Here is a 14,713-nt window from a genome sequence, read left to right on the forward strand (position 1 = left end):
ATACTAACAACGAAAGAAAATATTTACCCTTAGATTAGAAGCCTGCGAAGTTACTTAGGTTATTTGATGTTTGGCAAAATCCTGGAAAGCGGTTGAAAGTGTTTCTGTGAACTTTCCAGATGTTCTTTTTCTTTAGCCTCTCAACAAAGCCAAGCATCCCATTAATGGGCAAGGTGTTAAGTTTTCTTATTTTATTCTCCTACAAAGAGTTTCAGATTTTGCCCTTCTTAATGAATCACCTTATTCCCCGCCCCTCCTGCCCCACACACTTTACTGTTTTGCCAAGTACATTTTGTGACCCTGGTTCCATTAACCAGACCATTAAAAACGTTTTACAAAGCCCGTTTTACAAAGCCAAAGAATATGCTTAGAAAGGGACATGTCTTCGAGGGAGCCCCTTTTAAGTGGTGCTCTCAGTAATCCTGTGCTGGGAAGTAGAGACCCGGACCCCGTGTCTTCCTTCCGGATGAAGAGCCCATGGATGGGAATGGTTGTCCTGTTTGCTGTGGCTCCTTCAAGAGTAAGGACACATAGACTCACGCGTTCATGCCTGCCCCATGCACGTAACTGAGAGGGCCGGCCAAGGGTGGGGGGTTACACCGCACCCACGTAGGAGGAAGGGCTGCAGAAATCACAGCGTGGCCTTGGCCGGTGTGCGCACCATCTTCTGCCCTTTGATCTGAGAACTCTTGTGTTTCAAGGACATTAAGTCCACCACAGAGTCAGCTTTTGTGTGCCGTGTTCAACAGATACATTGAACCACGGTGTTAGGTATTTAAAAGACATTTTTTTTTAACTTTTCAATCGTTCCTGATTTTCCCTTGTCCTATTTTCATACCTGGGAACCCTGTACTTCAGTTATTGTGGCAATGAGGGAAGAACATCATCTTCTAGTACGATTTCCAGCGTGTCCGTTGATGTTTGTTTTAGATATATATGTATCCTTGCTTCCATTCTCTTTACATGAAACATTTATCATGATTATCATCTGTGTCCGCTGTAGTAAGGAGAAATAATCACACTGTGTAAAGGACCTCGTTGGCTACTGATTTTTTTTTTTACATGTGTCCAAAATGGCACATTTTGACTTATTTAGCAAACATTCTTAAATGTAGAGGTGGCTCATTGGGTTTGTGTTAACGTATGTTAACGTATGTTAACGTATGTTAACGTATGTTTCAAACCTTCACCCAGACAGGAAAGCGACTTTTGTGTGTGTGTGTGAACTTGAACCCTGCTGATTTAAATGGGAGTTTCTCAGCATATGAATCAGTGATTTAACTGGCATATCAGAGAACCCTGGAAGAAGGAACATTTCATCCCCAAGTTCCCAGACCTTTTATCGTGCAAAATCACAAGTCTGGGGCCCGACAATGAAATCTTCTTTGTATCTGGGTTGAAAAGCCTTTAAGAGTTGAACTTAATGCTCTTTAGGGTGAGGCTGTGTTGTGTAGGTGCCAAATAAATTTAAGAGCAAGCTCGTTGTCTTTGTTACTGCTAGTAAAGAGAGATTTACTACCTGCGATTATCTCATTCCTGCCGTTACATCACCAGCTCCTATAAAGATTATTGTATCTATTAAAACTGAAGATCACAAACTTGGTGAGCACGGACACTGCGGTTTTGCTTGCGTCAACTTAGAGAGTGCCCTGTATACGGGTTTATCGACCTGCGTTCACGGTTTTATTGCACAGCGTGGTGTGGCTAGGATCCTGTGTCTGCACCAGTCAGGTATGCCTTCGGCAACTGTGGGCTGGGTGCCGGCTGTGTCCCAGGCAGGCCATCAGAAACCAGGAACTCACAGTCCGTTAAGCATCTGCCTTTGGCTCAGGTCATGATCGCAGGGTCCTGGGACTAAGCAGTCACCAGGACATGTCTCCTGCCCTCCCGACGGTGATGACCTGATGCGGGAGAAGTAAATCAACTATCAGCCTGGTTCTGTTACAACTAATGCCCTCGAAGTAGACCTGGGTGTGTGGCTGGAGTTGCCCGTGCAGGCTTCCCAGGGAAGTTCCTTTCAGGGAACGAGATACCTGACTTAGAGCCCTGAGTCGTCCAGGAGCACCTTGCGGCGAAGGGAATATTCTGGGCGAAAGGGGAATGAAAAGTGGAGTGTTGTGGAAGTGTCGCTACTCAAAAATAAAAATAAAAAATAAATAAAAATAATCACCATAATAATAAAGTGTTGCTGCTCTGGGGTTCCTTGTCTCCTGCCACATTTGTAATGTGTAAGATTATACACCATGGAGTTTTCCAGCCGTTAACCTGGTAGAATTCTGTGTTTCCGAATCCCATTTGAAAGGCCGGATTTCAGTGAAGTAGTTTGAATCGTAAATTAGCCAGCGCAGTAGCAGTCTCTCTGTGTTGGTGTCCTAGACAGGCCTGCGGGGGAGCACAAGACACCAGGGAAGGCCCTCACAGGCTGGTGTAGGACTTTCAGCAAATCTGTACTCTGTCTCCTTGCTTTAAGCTGAAGAGAGCTTAAACCATAAAATTCTTGAAAGCGGGGGTGCCTGGCTGGCTCAGTCGTTGAAGCCTCTGCCTTTGGCTCAGGTCATGATCTCAGTTCCCGGGGATCAGGGATCCAGCCCCCTGCCCCTCCAGTCCTAGTCCCTGCTCAGCAGGGAGCCTGCTTCTCCCTCTTCCTCTGCCCCTCCCCCGCTGCTTGTGCTCTCCTTCAAAAATAAATAAATAAAACCTTTGAAAAATTCCTGAAAGCCTTTTGAGTGCTAACAACCTAGTAGATCAGTGGGAAAGCTCAAGGCGAGAAGGAGTTGAATTTTAAAGTGCCAAGAGATAAACTGCGTTCAGCTTGTCTGTCCATAGATGTTTAGGACGCAGCCCATTTTGCTATTCTGGTGTCCCCTCAAGGACCGCTGACTTTCAGAGAGAGGCTTTTGCTTTCCGAATCAGCCCTTTACCATGGATAGAGGAGCGAGTTGGGTATGTGGCCGTGTTTTGTCTTTACGGAAAACCGTGTCTGGAACTGTGTGTGTTCTCTTTCCTGACCGCAGCTTCTGAGGAAAAGGCATATCGGAAATGACATTGTGACCATTGTCTTCCAAGAGCCCGGAGCACTTCCTTTTACTCCGAGAAGCATCCGGTCCCATTTCCAGCACGTCTTTGTCATCGTCAAAGTGCACAACCCGTGCACCGAGAACGTGTGTTACAGGTGAGAGAGCAGACCCCGGTCTTCCCTTCCATCGGCTGGATTTCAGCAGCACCCTGTCTCCTGAAATATCTTTGTTTTCCAATTATTCTCTCTAACCCCGTAATTATCCTTTTTTGGGTTCTTTTTCTAATTGTATGTCCACTGTCTTCACTCAGGTGCTTTCTGCATGAAATAATTGGCTCCTTCCCGTTTTGAGCAGCGGAATGCCTAGGCGTTCAAAATTGTAGATTACACGTTTCCTCAGTTTTCCCCTTAAAAACAGCATACAGCCGCTGCCGGAACCAGAGCTTTGTTAATCCCAGCCTCCGAGGTGGCTGATGTGGCCATTTCAGCTCTTCCCAAGTGGAAGTAATGGTAGTAATGGGAAAACACTGCTTTTCATCCAAGATCTTGGAAACACTCCCTCCCGCGGGGCTCCTGGGACCAGAGTTGATGCTCGTGTTGGTGATTTCCAAAGGCCGTGCATGTGCCTCCTAATCCCGAGCCGAACGTTTCTGTTTCCTCTCTCCTCCCCTTTTGGGGGAGGTAGTTGCCCCTGGAAGATCTCGCCTTGTGGGGTAGAAGGGCAGGTGTCCGACCTGTGTTTAGAATCCAGCTGTCCTGTCCGCTGTGCTTTGTACAAGTTACTTTAATTTTGGAAACTTTCATTCATTCTCTTAAAGTTGAGGATAAGAGTACCTACCTGAGCATGTAGAATAAATAGCAGAAATTCTGCAGAACACCTATTAGTGTTCCTGGCACTCCCCAAAGGTCATTTCCCTTTATCATCCTAAAACTGTAAGTGCTGTATCAGCCGTCTTCTGGGCCAAGTGGGGTGCACGTATGTGCGCTGGGAGGGGACGGGGAGGCGCGGAGGACTGTAGGGCGTGGCTCTCCTAAACGCAGAGAAACTGGTCTGTGTGTTAGATGTTGCTGGTTTTATATCCCTGCCCCACGCCCAGCCCATCTCAAAGGAACACAGAGTCTATAAACTGGTCATTCTTAGCCCGAATGTTGCCTCACAGCTTGTTAAAATGGGCTCATTCTCCGACCCTGCTGTGTGGTACGCTGATGTCACAGACATGAAATTGACCTGAGCATCAGTGTGATCCCTGAGTCACATCTGGGCGGAAGACCACTGGCCTGAATGCCCAGCACTACCTTAAAAAATGCTGTTTGTAACAAGCATGACATCTCCTATCTCAAGGATAGGTTTAAAACAGATAATGTTGGTACAAACATGGTAAATGGGATGACTCTTCTGGGATCTCACCCGATGAATGGTAATTATGGAGCCCAATCTTAAATGAACCTTCATAATAGATGAGAAACGTAAGCCTAAGGCTTTATAGAATTTGGTGTTATTTTATTGGTTGCTGTTTTTAGGTCAAATCAAGTATTTTTAATTACTTTCCATTTTAGTTTATACTTCTGTCACGAGGGGGTTCATGAGCACCAAAAATCTTTAAGTTAGCAGTAACGTCTGTTTTCATTTGTTTCAGGTTTTCGGATTTTAATAAAATGACTAGGGAGGGATGTTGAAACCAGTACCGGGCTAGATGTAGATCTTACCGATAATTAAAGCAGACTGTGGCCGGTTTCCTATGATAGAGGTTAGCATTGTGCAAATCACCCAACTGTGGAATCGTTGGTTTTTAAGAAACCATGTTGGTATCACTTAATTACCATTTGCTAATGAGATTCAAACATAAAGTGAGTAGAATGCCTCAAATTTTGAGAAGTGCCTCATAAACATTCATACTGATCATGCTTAAAAACTTCATGAGCGTTCCTCCACGAGTCAGTAATAATCTTCTTGAATACTCTAGTCAAATCAGTTCCCTAACATTTCACGAGGCCACGTGAACTCCGTCCCATGGAATAACGTTACAGTGCTCACATTTTCCAAAAACCCCTTATAGGATTCTTTCATATGCTATTCCTCAAAACTATAATTCCTCAAAACAGTGACAAAGTAAATTCATTAAAATAGTTTCCAAGGGAAGGGTAAAAAATGGTCCAGGTCTCCTGACCCACAAATATCATTGGGTTAAGATGGTCTCTGCTGATAAAAACCGTCATGGCTGGCAAGGCCAGAAACACAGAAGGGCATACTCTTACCTTCCAGAGGTCATCTGAGGCATCTCCCATGGATGTAGCAGGGTTCCTAGGAAGTAAGGCTGGGTCTCTTGGAGCCTAGAGAGAGACGACGGGGCAGCATCCTGAGAGCTCCGTGTACCATCATCGTAGTCTGAAGTCTTCAAAAAGCAAACTTAACTTTAATTTTACCAGCAAGAGCCAATGCAGAGCTAACCTTGAGGGACTGAGGTGTTTGTATACTTTCCGAGATAAACTCTTCGCCACAGGAATCCCGTGGTAAACGAATGCATACACTGCTCGCTGTGTAAGCTTGGTAGCTCACTGTCAAGTAAGAGCGAGGCGGTATCTGTCCAAAGCAACAGGTTCCCTTTTCAAAAATTTAATGCATAGTCCCTCCTGTCAAAAATTAGATGGGAGTGTTAAATCAATGACCAAAGCGGTGATTGTGATACTACTAATAATAAAGCAGTTTGCATCGTAATTGCTTTGCCTGCAATATTTGGTTTCATGCTCACCGTGGCCTTTTGAGAATGGCACGGTCTAACCTCCATGCTACAGATGAGGAAACTGAGGCATGGAGGGATGAAGTCACCAGCTCAGAGCCTCTAGGCAAGGGGTGGGGCTGGAATTCCAGACATGGCGTGGCACCTGCCCACCACCCCTCTTCTTTCCCAGAACCCTTTCACTTGCATTTCCGGGAATGCTCATTTTTGTGTTGTTGCTTTCAGTGGTGGGGGGGGGGGGTCTTACATTTAGCTGTGCCATCGAGTTACTTGGCTAAGATAAGAAATTCTGAGGGGCACTTGGGTGGCTCAGTTTGGTTAAGCGTCCAGCTATTGATTTCGGCTCAGGTCACAGTCTCAGGGTTGTGAGATCGAGCCCCCACATCAGGCTCTGTGCTCTGCGGGAAGTCTGTGTGAGATTCTCTCTCTCCACCTCTCCTCCTGCCTCCCCCTACCCCCGCATGCACGCACTCTGTCTCTCTCTCTCAAATAAATAAATAAAATCTTAAAAAAGGAAAGAAAGAAAGAAAATTCTGGAACACTTTCTTGTTTCAGCTCATTAGAAATCATCTAAATCTGGCCAAGGACATTCCTCTGACCCCAGTTCTATTTGAAAGCATTCTATAAACTTCTGTAACCAGTGATCTCTAATTGATCTCCATCCCATAATACCATTAGTAATCCTAGAGTATCGAGACCTCAATTCTGGCTGCTTTTCTTGTACAGCTTGGATCTGAGAGACACAGGATTCCAGCTGATCAAGTTGTTAATGTGCTGTGCATGGTGGAAGGAACTTCCTGTTAGATATTAGGGTCAATAATTTGGGACAAAATCAATTGCCCTTTTATAAGATACCACCCTCTAACTCCTACAGAGCTCCTCAGTGAGCACTTTTGGGGAACATATTTAGATAAAAAGTTTTCCCTGAGGCTTTGGCGTAAGTGTGTGCACCCTGCAGTCAGTCAGAGTAGCTTAAGATCCACAGAGCTAAGTGCAAAAAGGTCATCCTACAAGGTGTCAATGTGAGAGAGGGCCTCCCGGGCCTTCTGTGGGTAAAATTCTTCCAGAAATCTGTACTCATTACTGGAAGGAAAAAAAAAATTAGGGGATGTGATCACGTGAGTTTCCTGGGATGGCCAGTCCCAGTGCGGAGATCGGCCACGTGACCCCACTGACTGGTTTAGAGGAGAAACGACAAGGTGTGGTCAGCCTCATCGCAAGGCCAGCTAGCTTTGTGACGGCTCTCTGAGAGTTAAAACCTGAGGACCAGTTAATTCCTACGCAGTCTAGAATGTCCGCTCTAAGGCTAGTCGTGGAGGCGGGGGGCGGTGGGGGAGATGAGTCCACTATGAGGTTGGCCCCGAAGACATGTCAGACTCTGTAGCATTTCCACCACCTTCCTTTGAGGACACGAGTTGAGCCTGCCCCATCACTGTCTGGTTTCGTGCGCGCCCTGCCATCTCTGGATGGATTAGGTTCCTCTGTCCCAAAGGGAATCCTACAAGGTGTCACGTGAGAGTGGGGAATCCCCTGCCGCCAGTCTTCCATCCACAGCCTGGCTCCCCGGAAGCGACTCACTCTTCTGCAGAGTGTGCGGATGAAAGCAAAGGTGAGAGAGAGCTGGAGACCGTGATCGTTTTAAGAGTCTAACCAGCCACTTCCCAGACACCCGACAGCACAGATCTGGACAGAATTCTTTCTTCCCTCAGTTCACCACGTTCCAGGATTTTGGCGATGACGACGATGAAGCCCGGGTTGCTTCCTTTGTTTATTGCAACACAGGGAGCATCCGCCCAGGCAGACGTGGCATTAGTACTGCTGCTCGGTTTCTCGGTAGCTGCTCTGTCACTGGGGAGTAGATGCTGTAGTTGCTCTGGGATTCGTTGTTCCCTCAGTCCAGTCCTTTGTCGATGACCATTAATTCACTCTTCGTAGATGCTCTCATCCCAAGACGGGTTTGACACCTTCTGCCTGATGTCGGGGAGCATCACTGTCGGTTTGGACACATTAAGGTGGTTGTTACTGTCACTCCACACTTGATCTTCTCAGTCCCCGCAATCTCTTAAGATTTTACCCCCGTAAAATATTCACGGAGATTTTCCAAATGTGACCAAGTGAGCATTTCCTACAAAAATGGGACACCTAAAACTTTTGACCCTGTGAAGTGTGATCATGGTGTCCACTACCCGTAAGATCCCAAGCAGCCACCTGGGGCTCATGACCTCACTTCTGTTGGAAGCATCACTGTCTTTCCCAGTGATGACCAGCTGCGGAGTTAGAGCAGCAGCCCATCTGAGTTAGAAAAACAAACACACAAACCCTGGGCATCCAGAAATTAGTATATAACAAAAAGCTACAAAACAGATAGCCTAAGTTGAGAGTATCGTCATGTTTACTGAAGGTAAATATTATAGTATTACCACTCATCTTGTTTCCTTTTTCTTTTTTTTTCCCCTTTCTCAGTGTTGGAGTTTCTAGATCAAAAGATGTGCCACCGTTTGGTCCACCAATTCCCAAAGGAGTAACTTTTCCAAAGTCAGCAGTTTTTCGGGACTTCCTTTTAGCCAAGGTGATCAATGCAGAAAACGCAGCCCATAAGTCAGAAAAGTTCCGAGCGATGGCCACTCGAACGAGGCAAGAGTACTTGAAGGATCTGGCGGAGAACTTTGTCACGACCGCTACTGTGGACACGTCTGTGAAATTCAGCTTCATTACACTGGGCGCAAAGAAAAAGGAGAAAGTGAAGCCAAGGAAGGATGCTCATTTGTTCAGCGTCGGAGCAATCATGTGGCACGTCATAGCTCGGGACTTTGGCCGGTCTGCTGACATCGAATGTCTTCTTGGGGTTTCCAATGAGTTCATAATGTTGATCGAAAAGGACTCCAAGAACGTTGTATTTAACTGCTCCTGCAGGGACGTCATCGGGTGGACATCGGGATTAATGAGCATCAAAGTGTTTTACGAGCGAGGGGAATGTATTCTTCTGTCCTCCGTGGACAACTGTGCTGAAGACGTCAGGGAAATCGTCCAGCGATTAGGAGTGAGTACAGGTTCTGTGTTTCCACCATCTTTAGGTCTTCGATCCCAGATTTATGATGGCTTCCACTCTGGAAAATCTGCCATGATTGTGGCAGCTAGGGAATGCATTACTGTCTTGTATGGCTCTAGGGCTTAACTCTAAATGCTGTGTCCTTTTGAGCAGTTGCTAAATATGTGAGTGGTGGAGACGCACCCATCATGGCCTGTTTGGAAAGGAAATGTTAAACCAACTTCCGAAAGGGAACATCAGGATATATTTTTATAGTATCTGAAAGAAAGAAATAGAGAATTGTCTAGATATTATGTGTGTGTATAGAGACGGGCATGACCGGATCCTCTCAGTGGGAGACCAGCAGGCACACAGTTACTGTTCACCCTACGAATGACCATGCCTTCTTTGCAGCTTCAATTCTGTGTGTTTTTCTTTAGCGTTTTAGTGTTTTTCTTTAGTGTTTTTAGCAGGTGTTTTTCTTTAGTCTGCCAGATTAAATATATGATTACTCTCCAGCCACAGTTTCTTAAGGAGGTTTTATAGAATTACCCATTAAGTTAGACTTTAAAAAAAAAAAAATCGGTCCTGAAAGAGATTTTTTTCCAATGTTATTTTTAGTACAGATCCCCTAAATGATGTCCACGGAGTGTAACAGTTAATATTTCTTCTCCTGATTTTCACACAGAAAGATCCAGATTTCAGTTCGAGTCTGTCAAACTGTGATAGGAATAAATCAAATATAAGAACCCAAATATGCTGTGACAAAAGAATTTCTCATGTTTAAATCTTACCCCCAGGGGATGTATATTTCAGTGTTTAGATAAGGTTTAGTCAATTACAGATCATGAAAAAAGGAGGATTTTTACCCATTTCCTGTCCCCTTTCCTCCCACCAAATATAAATCTCCCCTTTGTTATTCGAAACCATATATTAGAGACAATACAATCAAGTCAGTGTCTGCTAGCCTTGGAGAAATAATTTAATTATTTGTAGACGCTATTTACAGGAACAGACCTCAGTGCATTCAACAGTATTATCGGGTGTACGGGCACAAACAGAGATGTGATTTGGGGATGATTCAGTACATGATTAGTTTACGTGTCTGGAGAACCGAGTTATCCTTGTGGGTCTTGAGATGCACTGTGCTTTCGATGATACCGGAGATAGTTCTTTTTAGGAGATCCACTGAGTCATCAAAGTCTGTGCTCCTGAAAATACAACACAAACAAACGCCACTTCCCCAACCCCCAAAATGCACATTTCGTAGGTCCCTCCCCATTCGCTGTTTTGTGGACCCCATTCTGCCATGTTTCTAGAAGAGCAGTCGTGTGGCTAATGTGACAGGAGTGCCTGCTGTCCGGAACGTGTTTGAGGAAATGTATTGTGTGTCTAGGATGACTTGCAGCAGGAGATTTTGGAAACAAACCATCCCACAGACAGCTGAGGGATTGGAACATGAGGTTGGTATAGGGCGGAGGCAAGGAGGATCCCGTCTTCGTAGTGCAGATATGGGGAACGAGTCCTGGCTGGCGGGTGGTAGACTCGGTGTGCGTTTTATCGTGGTGGAAACTGAAATTAAAGGCATCCATTATGCAGGTGCAGACCCAGGAAGGAATGAGAGCTGACACCTAAGTGGGGACAGGCAGGGCCCGCGGCAGTCGTGTGCAACCCGTGACCCGCCCTCAGGGGCGCCACTCTTGGAAGAGCTCATCCTTGCTTGAGTGCTCTGCTGTTACCATCTTGAAGTTCTAAATAGTGTTGGGCCCAGGGGCCCCGCATTTTGACTCTGAACTGGGCCCCACCGATTATATGGGAGGTCTTGGGTAGGTACGTGGATAGGAAGCCACCATTTTCCTGTGGTGATTGAGTCCATGTAAGTATGTAAGGAACTCCAGTTCTCTTACCCTTTGCAAATGTTAAGAAGCAAGGAACAGAAGGGAGGGAGAAATGGCAAACGGCAAAAGTGTGGCCGGTAGCAGGCAGTTGGAAGAAATGAGAAACACAAAGGTCCCAGGAAGGGCTTGACTGTTCACTCCTCAGTCTGATGTGTGGACGCTCAATTTCACCTGAAAATTGCATTGTCACACATACGTAGACTTTTGGTAGGAAAGCGTCATTGAAACAAAGTTGAAAAAGAAGTGAAGGAAAATTTTATTCAGGGTGTGTCCTTCTCTGACAATTTCCAGTTAGTTCAGTTCATAACTTTGCAAGCTTCAGTCTTTTAAAACCTCACTGCAAAGACCAGCAATGCCTCGCCCCGTTTTCCTGAGCCCCCAGCTGCCGTGTGTATCTGTGGGAAGCCGAAGGGCCATGTGTGTCCCCGTGCGGGTAACCATGGAAACAGACACAGCGGACATGCACGGAAACAGCCCAGTCCCACAGCTGTGCTTGCACTCGTAGGTCTCACTGAACAGGAATCTGGGTATTCAGGGCGTGTTTCCTGGAAATGGAGCATTTATTAAACTGCAACTTTATACATGAGCTCTGTGATTTGGGAGGTATGGGTATGATACATCCCGACTTTAAATTTCCCACAAATAAGCAATGCCGTAGTCATCGAGTGACATTTAACGAGCCTGTGTTTTTCTGTCTGTGCATGTACGTTACTCTCTGTGAGCACTTTTGAGGGTGGCATTAAGTAATGATCGGGGTCTCAGAGCGCGGCGTGGGAAGCCAACCACCTGTCTTCCACATTCCTTTTCACGACACTGCTGCATACTCACACCCTTTGGGAAGGTCAGAGCACTAAAACCATCACTGCTTGGGGTTGCCCTTGGCCCCCAGAAGATGGACCCCATGAAGGAGAGGTGACCTGCAGGTGTGGTGGCTGGGGAGAGGGTCTCTGCTCCCTGCCAGAGCTCCATCCTGCACAGTGCCCTTGTCAGCTGATGCCAGGGAGCCTGGCAGGCCTGCCCACATTGGAACTAAATGGTCCTCACCACCCAGGCAAGCAGGGGCAACTCGCCCCCACAAGGGGGCTTCCCGGAGGACAGAGCGGGCCGTCTGGTGTAGAGAGCACTTGAACACATTTCCTAACATCCTGACTTCTGAGGCTGCCCTCCTGGGAGCAGCCCTCTCTGTGTTAGCTGGGAAGGGATTGGGGCCATTGTATAAGTTGGATGGAATTGTCTGAGTAGCTTTTAATGTTTAGTGGGTGAAACTGTCATCGTTTCAAAAGCCTACATTTTGCCATCACTACGGTCCATCTGGAGCAGTTGGGTTTATGTGCTTCCGAGCCAAGCCCACTGACATGGGGGAGGGGAGGAGGGAATTACCAGAGCCCATCTGACGCTCACGAGCTCTGGGGTCAGTGTCTTCTAAGAAAAAGCAGGACACCTGTATCAGGAGTATTTGTGCCTTTAAAGAGTAAAGCCACTGTTTTACATCCACTGTTCTCTCTGCATCCGATGCCACGGCTGGTTATGGTGAACTCAGCGTTGCGATGTCCTTAGCGTGTCGCCTGGGCCATTGGAGGGCAGGGCTGGGAGGCCCGTGTATGCACCTTGACCTGGTGGGGGCAGCAGGGAGGGAGGGTGCCCCACAGCAACGTCTCACAGTCTCCCCCTTCCTCCCTGGCTCAGATAGTGACACGAGGCTGCGAGACCGTGGAAATGACCCTGAGGAGGAACGGGCTGGGCCAGCTTGGCTTCCATGTGAATTTCGAGGGAATCGTTGCAGACGTGGAACCTTTCGGCTTCGCCTGGAAGGCCGGCCTTCGCCAAGGGAGCCGCCTCGTGGAGATCTGCAAGGTGGCCGTGGCCACTCTGACCCACGAGCAGATGATTGACCTGCTCCGGACCTCTGTGACCGTAAAGGTGGTCATCATCCAGCCCCACGACGATGGCTCGCCCCGGAGGTAAGGCCTGCGAGGCCCGAGGCAGGGCTGGCCCCCTCCTTGGCCTTTGTAGCGGGCACTGTCCCTGCCGCCCCTGCAGGATCCGCAGAAGGGGTAGTCGGGTGTGTCTCGGGCCAAAGGCATGGGCCCATCAAGCATTAGAGCAATTGAAAAAGAGCTTTAAAAAAGTTAGTAGTGTATAACAAATGAGCAACTCTAATTTCCTAAGCAATTGCCAGGGACATTGCCCACGTGCAGGCTGAGATATTAACAAACTGAGGAGCAGAGCACCTGCTCGATGCCCCAGGACCCCTGAGAGCCCACATCTCAGAGCAAATGGTTTATCATTGCTCAGCCCTTAGCAAGTGAAATACTGTGTCACTAGAATTCTCTTCTGTAACGTGAAGTCATCGATTCTCAACAGGGTATGTAAGCGATCAGGCCTGTAGGTCTGGAGGAGGGAAGGGACACGAGGCCGACTCTGTAAAGGGACAGCGGCTCCATTCTAGGTGAACTGGCTCGGGACATTGCTGGGAAGCTCAGAGCTGGGTGGTGGAGAGTGGGAAGAGAATGGGATTGGTAGGCGAGAGCGTTCCATTGTTAGTAGAAAATAATCAAGCTCAACATCAAGAAGATACTAGGTGCAGAGGGGAAAGAAGGCTAATTCGGAACAAGCCATCCATGTGGGCAGAGGCCACCGTTGTGGCCGGAGCATCTGCTAGTGTAGCTGTGAGACTTTCTCTCCAGCTCCAAGGGCCTTCCTACAGGCCACCCTACAGGCTCTGGCCTTCGAGAGATAAGGCATGCTTGGAATCCCTGTGCGATCTTGGGTCATGCCCGTGCTCTCTCTAACCCTAGTTGGCTGTCCCTAAGATGGGGATTATAATAATGTCTACTCTCACAAAGATTAAATGGATGGATGGATACATGTAAAGCACGTAGCACCTTCTAGGGTAATCAGTACCCCACACATTTTAGTTAATTTAAAAACTTGAGGATATTCATGTGAGTTTTTCCATGCTCTAAAAGAAATTCTTACCATTCCAAGATCACAAGATGACCGTGCCCACTTTCTAGACGTACTTCTGTGGTCACTGAGGTCATTCCTTGTACTTTTTCTCCTGACTTCATCCTCTGAACCAGCGATGTCCAGCCACAGCTCCCACAGTGACCACGGTCCACAGCTGCGGCATCTGAAACAGTAGCCGCTGGCCACACGCAATGGCCACACGCTTGAGCTGTGGCTTGTGCTACCGAGAAAGTTCATTTTTCATTTCAATTAATTAATTAAGATTTCCATAGCCACACATGGTTGGTGGCTACCGTTGATTGGCCAGAACAGCTCTAAACCATGACATTTTTTTAGAAAACAGACCAGAGGGATACCACCTTGCTCCCTAGCTAACGTGCAGAATATCGCCAAAGTCCATCTCTGTTCGATTTCTTACCACTCGCCACCTGCAGGACTTTCTGTGGCCTTGTTTCCTGTATCTGCCCAGTAGGTTTACAAAATACAGGTTGAATGAGTTGAACTCTTGAGACTAGCAGCCGCGTGTTGTGAGAAATATCTGGGACGTTTCTCATTGCCTTACCAGGTTCTGTCCCGTCCAGTCTGTTTGCTTTCCAAAAATCCCACCAATCACACAAGAGGTACAAGGGCAAAGAAATCACAGACAAACTATTTTCTTAAAAACAAGACTTAGAAATAACCAAAGGCAAGTCCTTTATACCTTTGAAGCCACACTATTGTGTAAGTGAAGTGTTTTAAAATAAATTTTAAGTCCATTCCGAGAAGTTTTCCCATGTAGTAAGAGTTTTTCTACCTTTGGTGGAAATAGAGTTTATAAATCTAGTGAGTATCTGTCTTAGAGCTTGATTACTGCTGTGGAGTTAGACAAAAAAGGTTACTGCATTCTCCTTTTGAGTTAAAGAATGACATTTCTCGCCCGTTTATAATTCTGGCCTACTGTTGCTCAGTAGAAATTTCTTTTTTTAGGCTTCTTAAGAGATCTGGTTAAAAAAGATGTTAAAATTATTATGGTTGGTATTTAAAACATATGATTTAGAAGAATACAATTTCCTGAGAAATACTG

General features: G+C 46.7%; 1 protein-coding gene across 3 annotated transcripts in view; it reads left to right on the forward strand.

Moving 5' to 3' along the window:
* Positions 1-14,713, forward strand: part of SIPA1L2 (signal induced proliferation associated 1 like 2) — a 213,070-nt gene that overhangs the window by 145,169 nt on the left and 53,188 nt on the right. For all 3 annotated transcript variants that reach the window (XM_032841144.1, XM_032841145.1, XM_032841146.1), the window contains exons 9-11: positions 3,015-3,172; positions 8,218-8,794; positions 12,367-12,641. In XM_032841144.1, the coding sequence (XP_032697035.1) occupies positions 3,015-3,172; positions 8,218-8,794; positions 12,367-12,641 (1,010 nt within the window). The remainder of the gene's footprint in view (positions 1-3,014; positions 3,173-8,217; positions 8,795-12,366; positions 12,642-14,713) is intronic.

Source organism: Lontra canadensis, unplaced genomic scaffold (genome assembly GCF_010015895.1).
Source record: "Lontra canadensis isolate GAN:19392208 unplaced genomic scaffold, GSC_riverotter_1.0 scaffold120, whole genome shotgun sequence".
NCBI lineage: Eukaryota > Metazoa > Chordata > Mammalia > Carnivora > Mustelidae > Lontra > Lontra canadensis.